Raw genomic sequence first — 16,307 nt, forward strand, 5'->3', positions numbered from 1 at the left:
CCCAGAAAGGAAAGTGAACTTGGCCAGGAAGAATCTTAACCAGCCCTGGCAGGAATTCATAGTAGTGGTGACACAGTCTCAGTTTAATTCTGAAAATTAAATCCTGAAGTCATTCCTTACCTCTTGTTCATGGAAAACATTAGCTAGCAACAAAAATGTCCAAACAACTATTATTTGAAAGACCAAAAATGAGCCCCTACTGCGATTCTGTGCTACTTTACACATCCAGAATCCAACCAAATCTTTTTCATATCTTCTAAGCAGTTCAGAAATAGCCTATTTTTCATCCTGTTTATGTATTTCTGAGCAGTCCCTGACATCAGAAATAACACATTTGATCCAAAAGTAATGCCTCCAATGTGATTATGTTGGTTGATAACATCAGAGGCAGATGTTGATGGTATGGCAGTGGAGATTGGACTTTCCCACTAACGTCTGATTACATGTTGTTGCTGTGTGACAGAATGGCATCTGACATGGAAACGTATATGAGCATGCATGCTCTTGTTCATCACTGGTGAAAATACATACTTAATGGTGGTGTCTGTGTTGAAAAATAAAGTTTTGTAGCTGAGAATGTGCTCAGTCAAACAGTGTTATTGTGCTTTTTTTGTATGTTGCAGTTTCCATGGAAATAAATAGGAGGCATTACCTTCAGAAAAACCTCTGTAAAATTGCTGCAGAAGAAAAAGCTCAGATAGAGCTGTTGTGAACATGAAAAATCTCCTAGGGTGACTGTTCTTCAGCCAGTTCTGTGGATTTCAGGGATTTTGGGGAAATCCAGATAAGCCTGTGAACTTATGTATGGTTATCTGAATCTTAACTTGCAAAATTTTCACAGTTCATCCATTATCATAATGAATCCTGTCGGATGATAGTGGACTCGGTAAAACATTAGCTGCTTTCCCAGTTTCATAACGCTAGGGCTAATAACTATTGTTAGATATTGTAACATACCATTTGCCTGCCTGAAATGTGATATTTATGTGAATACATCTGAAACATACAATATGTCTGAGGAACTAAATCAAAACTAACCAGGAGTTTACAAAGAGCAGCTTAAATTCAGGGCTGAGTGGGGCAGTGAATTTTGAAGTGATTTCTTAAATCTGTATTTGTCTAAAATACTGATGGTCGTGAAGATGACAGTGGGAGACTTGTGTGGAGAGAAGCCCATGATTTAATATTCTCCCTCGAAGAATAAAAAACAAATTTATTTTTTTCCTCAGAGAGAAATGATGTAAGAGCAATTGTAAATCAACTTCAAAATACTAGATGCTGTTTCTCCTTTTACAGTCTTTCACAAGTATGTGCTCCCACCTGGGAAGGTTAATACCGGCATCTGTTTACTCTTTTTAGATATATTATATGATACATGAAAAGACTGTGTGTGGGTGGTGGCTTTTGTTTATTTGTTTGTATTCATTTCAGTATGAAGGAGGTAAATTTAAAAAATAGTGAGTTCCAAATGTGTTATTCGTTTATAAAACTGTTGCAGTGTTTTATTTTCTTTGAAGCTCCAAGGTTTTTACTTGCCTGATTCTTTGCAGTTTTGAAATGTTTGCTTTAAGTTTCACTTCTTCTTTTTCTCTTTTAAAAAAAAAAATAAAAAAAAAAAAAAAATGACAGGAGTAACCATTTTGGATTTTAATGTAAAAGAGAAAGATGTAGGTGATGAAAAAGAGATACTGTATAAAAATTAGAGGAGAGGAAGAAAGAGAAGGATAAATTAATAGCTCTCAGTGATTTTCCCAGCCTTGCATGATGATGCTTTTATTCCCACTTGATCATAGACAGAAACAACAACAACAAAATGTAGATTATGAAGCATGGACCATTTTTACTTATTAAATATGAGGCTATCCTTAAGAAGGGCCTCCTTACTGAGGGCTTTGAGTGTGGTAATTAAAAATGAATCTTTTTTGTAGTGCCTGAAGCAACCACTCCTGTAGTGAGTGGGATCTCTACACTGGCTTTAATCAGAGCTAGATCAGACCCTTGAGCCACACCAATTATGTTCCTACTGGCAGCTAAACTGACATGACTGTCTGCATAAACGACTCAAATGATGCCTCATCCTTGAAAATAACCGAACACCATGTATCCGAATCTTAAGTCTATTGATGTTCTTTCATTGGATTAGTATAGTGACTGAACATCAGCCACTATAAATGAGGCAGTAAATGAGGCCTCCTGTATTCTTGGTTCAGTACTAACAAATAGGAACATGGATGAGGTAGTTGTTTAAGCTATAGGTATGGTAATAAATAGGGCATGGTGAATGCCCTGAATGTGTTGTTGACCTACCCTTATAACGTCTATTTTTCCTTGAGCTTTGGCTACTTGCAATTCTTCTGATTTTGACATTTTATCAACACTCATCTGAGCATTTCTTGTGCCAAACATAAACATAGAACGAGGGGATCAGAGATCCCCTGTAAAAGGATGAAGACAGGGATAGTATCAAAGAGGATTTAATTAAATGTAAATACATACTAACTAATTTTTGATTGAATTTTTTTTCCAGAGGTGCGGAGAAATCTCATTTGATAGTCCTGACCAGAATGCCAAATGTGTTCGCATGCTAGGTAAGAGTCTTTTCTCCTTTTGGTAATAAGAATTCTGTGGAAGTAAGTTTAATTGGAGATTCCTTCTCAAAAGTACATGATAAGTACTGTGGTGATTCATGCTGGCATTTATACAACTCATCCGTATGTGGTCCTCATTAATTTATTCTTTACAGCGAATTTTCCATTGCTTAAAGTACATATATTCCAGTAGTGCCCAACTATGGAGATTAAAATACAGCTGTACCAACACTGTAATTGTAACCTTTGATGTACTCAATTCCAGAACTCATAATTAAAAACCTAAAAATCTCTGTAATTGAGCCAGATTTTTGAAATCACCCTAGGGAAAATGTGAACTTTTGTAGACTGCGTATCTTTAATATGAAGGACAGGTTTATGCTTTGAAAAAGAGTATTAATTTAACAAATATTTATCTGAAGCCCCTAAGACAGGGGACAGGCCTTAAGCAAAATTCTCACCATTGTGATTCTACGGATTTGCACTGGTGTAGCACTTTGCCCATCATTTTCTGGGGGGGGAAGTGGTACATTAAAGCATTGCATCTAAAAACACAATGACTGAAATAGTCACAATTATAAAAACTGCAACTGGTAATGTCTAGGAATGTAATTCCCATCTGGGTGCATGGCTGTGTTCTTAATAACAGATTATGTGGTTTGTTGTTTATATTCATTAAATCCTATTGTCACAATAGGCTGTAATTGCTGCAGAGGAAATCTGTCATGCTTATAGTGCACAGATCCCAATAGATGAGCTGACACAGTGGACCATAATGACCTGTTACAACAATGATCTGTGGTTAGAGGTTCTTAATGGCACAAGCTGACAGAAAAGATACTTCTGTGATCCCTTATAGTACCAATTATAATATACAGCTTAAATACTGTGGAGTGCAGAATAATTTCTAGGAGATTACATTCTAAGGAGGTTATATCCATGTTATTAATGTTGTTAATGTTATTAATCATTAGAAGGAAAAAAAAGAGGAATTAAGAAGCTGTATTACCTAAAGGTGAAAGTTTTCTGCATGAGTTTCTTGTCATTTGTTTTGGCATTTTTATAACAACACATATTGTAGTTAGGCATCATCCTTAGTGCAAATGATTCTTTAGGAGCAGCAAACAGAAGATGTTGTTTCCATTAGCTATATTCATATCTATGTTGACTAGTATGTGCACATGCAAGAATTTATTCTTTGCTGTAAAGAAACTGCTAGGGATGTAAAAATGACTCTACGGTGTCTTGTCAAAGGTGTGACTTGTCCAGGGACTTTTCTAGAGATGGTATCTCTTCTGTTTTAAAGGATCTCTCTGGTCATTAGTGTGCATCAGTGTCTCTAAAAAGTTAAGGACTTAGTATCCTATATAATATAGGGTATTATGTTTCATCCCAGGGTATCTCAAATCATGTACAGCGCTGAGGTTATTCTAAGTGCAGTAGTATACTGTACAACTGGCTTTATAAGTGGTATGGGAAACAACTTTTATTGCGTGTTTGCTCTGAGGGCAGCTACTAGAGACTAACTTCACTGTCTTGATTTATCCATGAAACGCTCGTGTTTCTGGTAGGGCCACAGAGCTGTAAGACCACTCCATACTTGCATCTCCGTGGTATCAAGCAGCATGCTAGAATGATACTAGCTAATTTTGTCAGAAAAGACAACCCACTGGCTGTGGGTTTGCTTTAAATTTAAAGATTTTTGGAACAACACTAGGCTACTATGTACTGAGCTACTATGATTCCAAATTCCTTGAAATTATGGATTGACATGGATTATGAGGATGAGGTTCTCTTTACTTAAAGTTTGAGAAAAAGAGGTTTGCAGTGAAAATCTTATTCTATTCCTATCTTCCCCACTGCAAAACAGGAAACAATAAAGAAATGCTGAAATGCTTGCAATGGCTACAGTGAAAGTAGGTGATTTTACAATGAACAGACTTGATATTGCTTCACCCGAGATTAAGATCTATTGATTCTTATCACTTTGTCTCCTCTTTTAGCACTACAGTGATGGATACTTCTTATCCATGTGTAAAAAATTACTTGAACAAATAAATTTGTTACTTTAATGTGCTTCCTGAGGGTATAGTAGGTAACGACTATATTTCTGCCCAGGATATTCTTATTATCAGTGTAATTTCATGTACTCCAGTTTCTACAGAATATGATGCATTCCACCTTACATTTTATATTTCATTTGTTTATTTTCATTTTGTATGTTGCACTATTTAAAGTAATAGAACTTCTGTAACTGTTGCAGAAGTTGATCAGTGGCCCACATTGGCCTTTTGAAGACCAATATTCTAACCCTAAATCTGTCACAAATTACATAGATTTCTTGCTTGTAAAATTGGCTAAATCTTTAAATTTGTCATATATTCATTGTCCTTTGAAAAAGAGAGAAGTGCATCTTTCAGTTGTGGGAGGGTAGTTGGGCACTAGAATAGGTTCCCCAGAGCAATGGTCACAGCATCAAACCTGACAGAGTTTGAAAAGCATTTGGACAGTGCTCTCAGGCATAGGGTTTGAAATTTTGGGTGGTTCTGTATGTAGCTGGGATTTGGACTTAATGATTCTGATGGGTTCCTTCCAACTTAGGATATTCTGTGATACTGTGAAATTTATGAATACAGTGAGAAGCTGAGATACTGTTGTAATCCAGTTCATAAGGATATTGCACTGTCAGTACAACTGTGCTGTCAGAAATTTTTCTTGAAGCTCCAAGTCTATCTGAAGTCACTGGTAGCTCACTGGCATTTCTAATGCAGTGTAGAAAATCTACAGTATTCTGCTGGAATTGGAGCTGTTATCAAAGTTAGTGAGGGCATTCAACTATGACAAAATTGAGAGATAATGAACTGGATGTGAAAAATATTTGACATTATGTTGCATTCTGGAAATGAGAACCCTGGCCTCTCCATGCCCTTTACTTACAATGATACTGATTTTAAAAAATAAAAATAAGAAAGAGGTAGTTAACAAAAAAAAAAGTGAGAAAAAAGCAGGATAGCAGAGTACTCTCCATGTTCTTATTATCTATGAATATGAAAGAAGATAGAAGGGGACAAACTCTTCAGTGAGATCTGTTGCGATAAGTCAAGGGGAAATGGTTTCAAACTAAAAGAGGGGAAATTTAGACTGGATATAAGGAAGAAGTTCTTTACAATAAGAGTGGTGAGGCACTGGAACGGTTGCCCAGGGAGGTGGTGGATGCCTCATCCTTGGAACATTCAATGTCTGGCTGGAGGGGATTCTGAGCAACCTGATTTAGCTGTAGGTGTCCCTTACATTGCAGGGGAGTTGGACTGGACAACTTTTAAAGGTCCCTTCTAACCCAAACAGTTCAATAATGATTCTGTGATTCTCTGGTGAGCAGAAAAAGAACTATTCCTCATCCTGGAGGGCCCAGTGGTATTTTCAATGGCACAACCTATGGGTAATTTTTCCATTAAGTAGACAAACATACTCTGGGCTCAGACACAATCCAATGTTGTATCATGCAGAGATAATTGGGTCAGTTTGTGAAAATTGCTGGTTTGATGCCTAAGCTAATTAACTCTGCAGAGAAAAATTTCATCCTAGCTTGGAAGAATCTAAAGTTAAGGCAATTTAACCAGTTCTTGCATCTTAACTAGTTCATCTGAAGTTAAATCAGTAACCTCTGCATGACAGAGCACCCAATTTTATGAATTCATCCTGGAAGGAATAACATTCTTATATCACTCTCTAGGATTGGTACAGAAGGTAACTGCTAGTTCTGAAATATTTAGAATGGTAAAACTTGCATTGCTGTGCCTATGTGAAACTTACAGTGCTCATAGTAATTTTGTGTTTTGCTCTGAGTCTTATTGTACACTATCATTTAAGCATTGCTCTAATGCTTACTTATTTTAATATGGTCTGAAAACATAGGAAACACAGCGTGTACTCCAGAAATGATCTTTGGGAAAGATTATCTTAAAAGGGAAATTCAACATCTGAGAGATAGGTGTTACTGTTAAGTTGCCTGGCTTTCTAACCTTGGGATTCATAGTCTGCAGAAGTAGTCAGCTAATATATTTTCCTGCAAAGCATAAAGTTTTTTTTCTCCATCCATCTATTATGGTAAAGAAATAAAAATGTTGACCACATGGCTCTCCTAAAGCATAGCGGTCACCTCACTCATGTCAATTTGTTATTGATATATGGCATTACCTTGACTTAGTAAGTAATTTCTTTTACTACTCATATTTGCATTTTGCATAAATATCTGCTGAATAGAAGAGAAACTTGAGTGTATAAGCAAATAGCAGCTTGTCTCAGATAGATACAATTACCCCTATATTTGCAGTACAGAAAGTAAATAGGTGCACTCATAACACAAGCAAAAATTTTATCATCTCATCAGTTTTAATCCATTCAGCCTTCCTCATAATAATGGAGAAAAGAGGAAGGAGGATAAAAGCATAATGAGTATGTTATTCTAGTGAGCAGTCTCTCACTAGATCTCACTCTCACTGTCAGATTTGGTCTTTACTCCTTACTGGGTAGATTTTGAAGAGGTTGTGTATCAGTTAACTCTCCCGTCTGCAGCAGTTTTTCTAGGGGAAATGTGAATTTCTCTCCTGAAGGAGCTAGGTTTTAAGATGAAAACATAAGCCTACCAGACCTCGCAACTTCTCATGGCGTACATTGAGGCATTTTCTTTTCACACTTTTTTACTTTCCAGACTACTGAAACATAGCTTAGTTTCTTTGGTACCACAAATAATTTTGTATTCCAGAGAGGTGCCTAACTCACCTCCAACAAATAATCACTGTGGTATGTGAAGAAATCAAAATTTGGCCATGAGATGAGTTTGATGGATCCAGCTTCAGTGGTGGCAGCACTTTGCCCGTAGCAGAAAACTGCCACGCACTTGAACAGAATTGGCAGCTACAGCTTAAGAGAGAGACATTACTGGAATAACAACACTGTTGAAAACTAGAACTGAGGGGTACTGGCAAGGCTCTGGCAGGTTGGCCTCTGGATTACGTAACCACTGAGCTCAACTTTGCTGAAAAATAATCAGATCTATTCAGATTTGCCTTGAGAAACTTAATCAGGTAAATAACCATATAATGAGTGGGGAAAAATGAAAATTAAAGAATATTAGTGTCAGTTTGCACTGAAAAGGAAGGAGGAAGAGAAACAAGGCAGCTAATGGAATAGTTCTGCAGTGGTGAAAGCCTACAGCTTTGAAAGCTCTTCAGCTCTTACTGACATGGTGTGAAATGTGACCCTATATCTCTTGTATGCACAAAACTTCTGCATGAGCAATGGTGTTCTAAATAGCCAAATATACCAACTATTTATAACCCAGTCATTCAAAGACTTACACATGCACTTGACCTTATGCAGACTACATATGCGATCTATGCAAATGAAAATAAGCACGTAAAGTTATCTTTGTAAAATTTCACTATGTTATCAGGAAAGGGCCTAAATCTTCAGCAGTTAACAAGAAATCTTTACTTGTTGCTGTACTGCCTATAGCGATTATTCAGAACTTTACAGTGGAGTATGGAAACGTAAGCCCTCTGCTCCAAAGGTTTCAATTCCATAAGCAGCTTGCAACACAACTGTCTATTTTTGATATCTTGTTAATGAAGAGAAATTCAAATCTAAGCACAAAAGACCATGCTAAGAGCTTTTCACTCGTATTTTATAAAGTAACTGGCATAGTCTCTCTACCAGCAGTCTCTGGAACAGCAGTTCTTCTTCAGTTGAGTAGACAAAAGGTAGAAATTTTCAAATATTGTTACAATATATGGACACATTTTACAAACAAAACAGCTAATGATCTTGCAGTTATGCTTGTAAAGCATATGCATTCAGAAAGGATACCTCTGTGACCTTGTGACTATCAAAATGGAGGCTGGTTGCTCCCTCATGCCACTTAAGACACTCTCCTTTAGTTAACTGTCCATTCCAGAAGTGCAGCGCATGCTATATCTCACCTGCTCTCTTCAAAAGCACTCAGTATTTGTTCAGTATAATGGTACAGAGGAGGCCAGAGGCCCCATGCATCAGCCCATGCTTTCTCTGGAAGGCCCCAGTCGAGATGCCAGGCTGCCTACGTTTGTAGCTTGGAGACATAAAGTGGCAAATGGGTGGGCACAAGGCTGCAACAGAGACTCCTTTGTCAAGGAGTTGACAGTGTACACATGCCATCATTGTGCTGCTTCATCACTGTGTTGTGGTTTCATGCTAAACAAGTAGCAACTCTTTGTTGTCATGAGCTTTATTCCCCAAACCACAAAGAACATAAATATCATGCCTATTAAAAAATATCATAAATAAAATAAGCTGAAAATCCAGATATCCTTAACATACTTTTAAAAAGTTTTCTAGTACCAACTTATTATTTCAGTAATTTTGACTTAATTTCTATGCTAGGTAATTCTGCAGCCTTGTTGCTGAGTGACAGTGACCACCTGTTTATCCTATTCTGTCCTGTAAATCAGATCAGGCTTAAACCACTTGTCCTGACAGTATTACAGTTTTCACAAGGGTACTGAAGGAGACAAAAACTGGCACTAGTATTTTGTGTAGGCATAGAAAACTCTTTTCTATGTTTAATATTTTTTTTCCTATCACTCAAATTCTATCTGGAGCTATAAATACTTTTATTCTATGTCTGAGCTTGAGGGGTGACAGGGGACCTGATGGGAACACAATTATAAGGAAATCATGTATTAGGATTGACACTGATTATACTATATAAACATATCATTATGGCCATCTGCAGAACGGATAGTATCGAAAGAATCCATTCTCTGGGGCCATAGGATTCAGTTGAGATGCTAAAGTTCAAGAGATGGTTACAAAACCTTACTCTCCTCCAACTAAAAACACTCAATTTCTGACCCTTACACTTCTCTTTCTGTCAAGAAAACTGAGAATCACTTAGCTGAGAATCTCACCAGCTATCACATTTGTAAACACATGGGTTTGTAAGTCTGGTTCAAGCAAACATTAGCAAATTTAGAGCAGTATAAAGCCAAGCCATACATCGCTTTTCATCCAAAGCATGCTGCAGACAGAGGGATTGCATGCTGCTTCCTGCTTTTGTAACAGTGCAATGAAATGTAAGCTTTGAATTCTGGACTTTCATCACTTTTAAGTGGATAAAACCATTTTCTATCTTACCCACCAAGCTAAAGGCAGCTAAACCCAGCTTAAAGGTTGGGTTAAGCACTGTCTGCTCCACTTACTGAACCAATTCAGGGAAAAATGATGAGTATAGCTCCAGGAGGATAGGTAATAGGCCTATGACCTGCATTCTGCCTAGAGAAGTACATGTGTGTAACGCAAGAGAAATCATAAATTCTGTTTCTGAGACCTTCCCTTTTTTTCTTATTAACTAAGCATTACTTAGAGAAAGTGGAGGAACAGTTGCTTGACTAATTTACTGAAGATGATCTCATATCGTATTTCATGGTATTTGTCACGTGAGTTATTGCTGATCCCCTGTTGGAAAAAAGATTTCAAGTGCGTATTCAGTCTGCTGCCTCACAGTTCAATTTTTCTCATGCCTAATCTCATCCCTAAACATGGGCTGCATTCATGTATTTTCCCATCTTTTCAACCCAAAGAACTTGATGTCCAGAAAAATGCCGTGACTAATATTGCTGTGCTAATGCTGTCTCACAAAATGGGAATGGGGGCAAGGAACAGTAAAGATTTTACTGAGATCAGACTCACCCTCAGTTTTGCAACCAGCCATGCTATTGCAATTGAAGAAGTATGATAATGTACCCAGAATTTCCAGACATTGATTTAAATTGTTCAAATTTATATTTTGTGGTTTGACCTCATCTCTAGCAATTAATCTTCATTTATTTAATTATTACTTCGTAATACATTGTAATTTCACAGTCTGTGCAATTTTCTATAGATTGCTATATAGCTGTGATTTGTGTCTGAGAAAGCCATGAAGTTTCTGTGCTTGTAAACTGTCAGTTCCTGGCTGTAAATGTTTTTAAACTTATCAGCCTAAGATACATTTTCCTCTGTTCTTCTCTGCTCCATATTGCAAAAGATGTCTCATGATCTTTTGGAATTAAAAAAAATAATAATAATTCTGAAATGTTAATCATTTCACCATTTTTTTTGCTGAGAACTAGCCTTTTTCTCTCACCTTTAATATGATAAAGAAGAAGCTACAAAATCAAACACCTAATGTTCTTTGACCTTGCTGTCTAGGTAGCTAGCTTTCTTTGATGGATTAAACTTTCTTTGTCTGTTTTATAAAATAATGATTTCTAATCTACATCTTATACATGTTGTATTTCTCAAAGCATTAAGTTGATCTCTTGGATAATCCCTTGATTATCAAACTAATTAAGCACATATTTACTTACTCTAACTGAAGCCAAAATATGCAAAGGCTGAAAAATGTTCCTGTGCCAGGATAGGTCACAGTGTCTAGCACCAATCTGATTCAAACACTTAAGGCTCTGGGCTCATGAAATCATGGAATGTGACTCTGGATATTATGAAAACTTCATTTAACAACAAGAAATGGAATTTCTGAACCTCAGATGCCTGTCAAGAGATGATTCTCTTTCTTGCAGCAAAATTCACAGAGGGTTCTTTCTGTATTTCCCTTATAGGGCTTTCCTCTCAATGCGCATGAAAAGATATTGAAGATAGTTGCAATCTGACAAATCTATTAAAATCCTTTAAAATTCTATTGTCAGGAAGAATGAGTAAAAGGTACTTTTCTGTCCTTTCCTTCAGTACCTTAACACTCAGCTCACTGCAAAGCAAATGTCTAAATCTTGTTCAACTAAACCTTTGGAGAAAGTGCATGGTTATCCCCGCTGTCTTCAAAGGAAGCTGAACTGCATGAAGCTGGATGCATGAAGTTAGGGAAAATTAATCTTACTCCTGAAGTACAAGCTTTGTTGTTTCTAGTGTAGTGTTTAAGAAATATTTGGATTTGGAGATTAAATTTGATCATTATTACAATTTTTTTTTTTTTTTTTTTTTTAACTTTCATGCTGTTTTAAATACAAATGTTATTGCATGGTAACATTTTTAAGGATAGTGCTTCATAGACTCTCATTGTAGAGAGTGTGTCTACTTTAGCGTTTTAGATGGTTTTCCGGTTCACTGCAGCCTTTGGTTTGCATCACAGAGCAGTTTCTGCATACACAAATTTGTTTCATTTCACATGAATCAGAACAAACCACATACTCTACAAGTGCATCTGGTGCATTCTAGTTGCTACTAGACATTTAGTCCATGGGAATATGTTAGAAATAGTCCAAATTAAATCCTCCAAAGCATACACAGTGCAAACGCTGTGTCCTCACACCAGCTGTTGGACTCCACAGGCCTGATCTTGTTTGTTCTGCTTGCTTCTGCGAACCTTGCCAGAGAACAAAAACAGTTGTGACTTCAACCCATCAGCTGGTCCAGTATAGTAATTTCCACATACCCACATGGTGCCTTCAGGACTACTCAGGCCATTCAGTTAAGGTTGAACTGACAACCCAGAGAATGTAGAAGATAAATAGTAATTTAAGTAGATTGTAAACACCTCTTTTCCCAGATATTGTTTGCTTGCTTCCAGCATGCAAGCCATCAACTGGTACGTACAACCTGAAACCTAATCAGGTGTTCATCTCATCTGAAATGGAGACAAGTTTATAGAGAATGGCAAACGGGATTTAATATTGTGTGAAATAGTATTGTTATTGAAACTTTAGGTGAAGTGTCTTTTAACTCTAGGTCAGGACTTCACACGAAGTTTGTAGATGAATACAGAGAAAATTTAGTTTAACACTTAATTCAGATGAATTAATAATATTCCAGATCTTTGTTTTGACATGAAATGATGAAATTCTCACATTTTATTCATGCATATACAAGATGTAAATTAATATTGTAGTATCTTTTTAGTTTATTACAGGCAATGCTAATGAAAGGAACTCAGAAATACTGGCATCACACACTTAATTAGTAGAAATTTCCTAGTTGGCAAGGATAAATGGTCTTTGAATTCACTTCTCCATCCAAGAGTAAAGTGAGTAGTATACAAACATCAAATTTGTACAGCATTATCATAACAAGAAATACATTACCAGAAGGACAGAAGAAGAGAGATTTATTTTGATGTCTTTCAGCTGGTTGTATAAAGGTATCTAAAGACAAGTCCTGCAGATTTAAGTATTTTTTCTTGTTGTTCTTATTAGATACTATTTGAAATTATTAACATCCTCTTTAAAGTAATCTGCTGCATTTTCACTCCATGAACTGCAGTTTGTGTTTTGATGTAAGTAGGAAGATCTATTTGTAGTTAAAGTACCTGGCTGGGCTCTTCATCAAATCCGAGAATGTGCTGGCAATTCGATCATTGGGATAGGTATTGATCAAGGCTGGGCGATACACTCAGCCATTCTGTGAATGTTCAGTGAAAGCTGTCATGTGACTGCTCCTATGGAAGGAACTGGGAGGATGCAAAACTAAGGAGTAGTATGAATTATTTGAGTTCTTGGTTAGTAACTATACGATGCAGCATCAGTCACAGCTACTGGCAGACCTCAGCTAGAAAGGAAGATGAATGGGCAGATGCTCCATTGTAATTTCTTTCTATCAGCAGAGAGAGTAACACAGGCATTAATCCACTGGTTTAATCAGAGGTAATACTATGTCCAAGGAGATACAACTTCCAAGGCACAAGTGGAATTACTGTCATTGTACATTTGTCCTAAAAGGCTTTTTAGGCAAGTGCATGTCACAATATTTTAGAAGCCAAAAGATCTTGAGTTCGTATGACTTTTATTATTAACATATTTCTCTTTTCTTAAGAAGAACGAATGGAAGCATCATAAATCATTATGTCTAATCTCATTTATTTTTTGTTGTTTGAGAAAAACACTCAGAGCTTTTGAAGTTTATGTATTATTTGTTTCATCGGGGAAATGACATTATAATAACTCTCAGAACAATTTGGTGAAAAAAAATCTGTTCTTTTTGCATATTTTTATTTTAATCTAATCCAATTTCTCTGTGTCATGAAGGAATCTGTGTTTGGTTTCAGCAGAACCATCTTAGATACAACAGTTGCTTCAAATTGTGCAGCTCATTGAGACAAAACAAAAAGTCTCTTGATAATTGATGACTGAATAAACAAAGAGGAAACTAAAGGCAGATGTGTGCTGGAAAGCTTTTGGAAATCCTAGGACAGGATGGGGGAGAGTTTGATTTTGTTTTTAATCAGAAGCACCGCAATTCTCTCTTTCTACTTGGCATTTTTTGTTCTTAATCTGTGTTGGAGAAGGCATTGCTGATGTCAAATTTTAAGTGAATTTCCAGTAGTAAATCTAGGAAGGTTTTAGGTTGGCAGCTGTGCAGACTTGAGCTCTCCCTCTGCAAAACAGACTCTGAAGAGGGAACAGCATAAATCCCTCTAATGCTGTCCTGCCAGAAAGCTTCTCTCTCAACATGGAAAGATCATCTGTAGGAATTACAAAACTGCTTGCACCTTCGCCCATCTGTTTTTTATATTCTTGCTGAAGCTGTCTGAAGAGTAATGAGATGTGTTGTGGATCTCATATCATGGGCACATTCTGCTTCCTCAGTCGAGCATTACCCAAGAATTACAGTCCACATAGGCAGGGACAATGATTCAGTCCCTGTCATTATTTCTTCTGCCCCTGTGCCCGCTTCTCTTCTACTCAAAAGCTCGCCTGCTCTAGATAACATGTCCCAGCTGGCTGGAGGAAGTGTATCTTCAGAAACAGATGACAAAAGTTGTCTTGTTGAAATTTAATTGTGTATTCGCTTTTCAGTAAAAAAAAAATGAAAATTTGGTTCATACACACACTAACTTCTAGTGGAAAACCTTTGGCCAGTAACGAGGTTTACACTCAGAAGAGTGCTCGGGCATTTTTCAGATGTGGTCACTGGAAGTCTGTATGCATCTGTCTTCATGTAAATTACTCTAGCACATGACAGAAGTCCTTAGTGCCACCTCACAGGAGGCACAGTTCAGCTGAATCATGTCAGTCACATAGGAAAACAGGATAATGAGATTGATGCACTGAAGCTCACCTGAGGAATTCCTCTGGCATCTGAGTCACATTTTTACAAGGTGAAAACTGCAATTTTGTTTTGGGAAAAAAAGGATCACTAATTTGCTCTAACAAATAGAAATAATCCCTGCAGAATTAAAAAAAAAAAAAAAAAAAAAACCCTGACAAAATTATTTTGTAGCCCAAACCTCAGTTTTCTACCATGTTCCTTTCTTGATAAGTCATTTGCACATAAGTGCAGTGACCTAGCTTTGTGGCAATAACTTCCCTGACATTAAGTAAAATGGAGTTGGGTTAACACATGCAGGGATGTTGTAATAGTAATTATGAAGTTGGTGTACAAAGTGCCCACATCAGTGCTAGATCTGTGCTATTGTGTAGCTTGTGAGTGTCCTGCTGGCACAGGAGCTGGTTGCTAGATGGTATATGAAACTGTGCTCTTAACATCCTATGCTCACTGATGATGCTGTGGCATACATTTTGTGAGATAAACTACTATGGTATCCTTAAAGAGGACTACTTGAATTGTAAAATAAGTAACTTGGTCTTTTATTCTCTTCAGTTGTTGATGCAATGCGTAGCGACATCATTCTAAATCAGATTCAATTGGGTAAAAGGCAAGAATGAAGAAGGGCTTTAGTTGTCCTTCCTACCTTTGCAGATTGGTCAATGAGGCACCTTCTCCCACATTCCTGTGAGAGTGCTGCTGCCCAAGTACTTGCCAGTTACCTTTTAATTATAATTAAAAATGTGTTTGCTTTTCATAAGCTTTGCCAAAGCCAGGCCATCAAAATCACTGCATCTGTCTCCATTTTCTCCCATCTTCATAAAGCTACACTAAAATGTTGGCAGATATGTGCAAGACTTTGTGGCAAGATATTCACAACTTCTCCTAGGGTAAATATCACATAAATTTGTCTCTGACTCTGAAGAAGGAGAAGTTAATTCAAAGGGTGAACCCAAATATGTACCTATTACATAAACTAGAAACATTGGAATAAGGAATTGGCAGGTTCTTCTTCACTGTCTTCTATAGTTATTAAGCACTGAAACCGTCACTCTACTCCCGGTAGGGCTTGGAAAGCATCAGGATATAGCTGATCAGCCAATTATGGAAAGCATATGAACAAACTAATGACAAACAGTCCCTGTTCAGTCCTGTATCACTGTAAATCTAGTTTAAATTTTAAAAAATAAATAATAAATGGTAACTTTCAGAATTGGTCGGTTGGTTTCAAGTAATTATTTTAAAAATGCAGCCCAGTAAAACAAGTAAACAAAATATTTGAAGCCAAATTACTGATTTCAAATTTGAAGAGGCATCGTGTAAGAGGTAGGAAAAGAAAAATCAAAACACTTTCAGAAATCTAAATTTTAAATATCTAATTGAAGCAATCATGCACTTTGCAAAAACAGTTTTTTGAATTTTTTTTTTTTTTTTTTTTTTTTTTTTTTTTTTTTTTTCCCTCTGGTGGCATTGATAAATTCGTGGTTATTTTTGTACACCGCTGAGTTAGTTCACTGGACAAAAGTAACCCACGGGTTATTTTACTGTAGGTGTTATTTAACACACATAGCAGTTGCAATGAGTCACATCCAGGCTGGATGTGGCTCTGGGCAGCCTGGTCCAGTGCACATAGCAGGGAGGTTG

General features: G+C 36.8%; 1 protein-coding gene across 1 annotated transcript in view; it reads left to right on the forward strand.

Annotated features, from left to right (window-relative positions):
* PDE7B (phosphodiesterase 7B) overlaps positions 1–16,307 on the forward strand; it is a 160,705-nt gene that overhangs the window by 47,082 nt on the left and 97,316 nt on the right. The window contains exon 3 of the mRNA XM_052680755.1: positions 2,528–2,588. Within this exon, the coding sequence (XP_052536715.1) occupies positions 2,528–2,588 (61 nt within the window). The remainder of the gene's footprint in view (positions 1–2,527; positions 2,589–16,307) is intronic.

This window comes from Tympanuchus pallidicinctus, unplaced genomic scaffold (assembly GCF_026119805.1).
Source record: "Tympanuchus pallidicinctus isolate F22 unplaced genomic scaffold, pur_lepc_1.0 scaffold1, whole genome shotgun sequence".
NCBI classification, from domain to species: domain Eukaryota; kingdom Metazoa; phylum Chordata; class Aves; order Galliformes; family Phasianidae; genus Tympanuchus; species Tympanuchus pallidicinctus.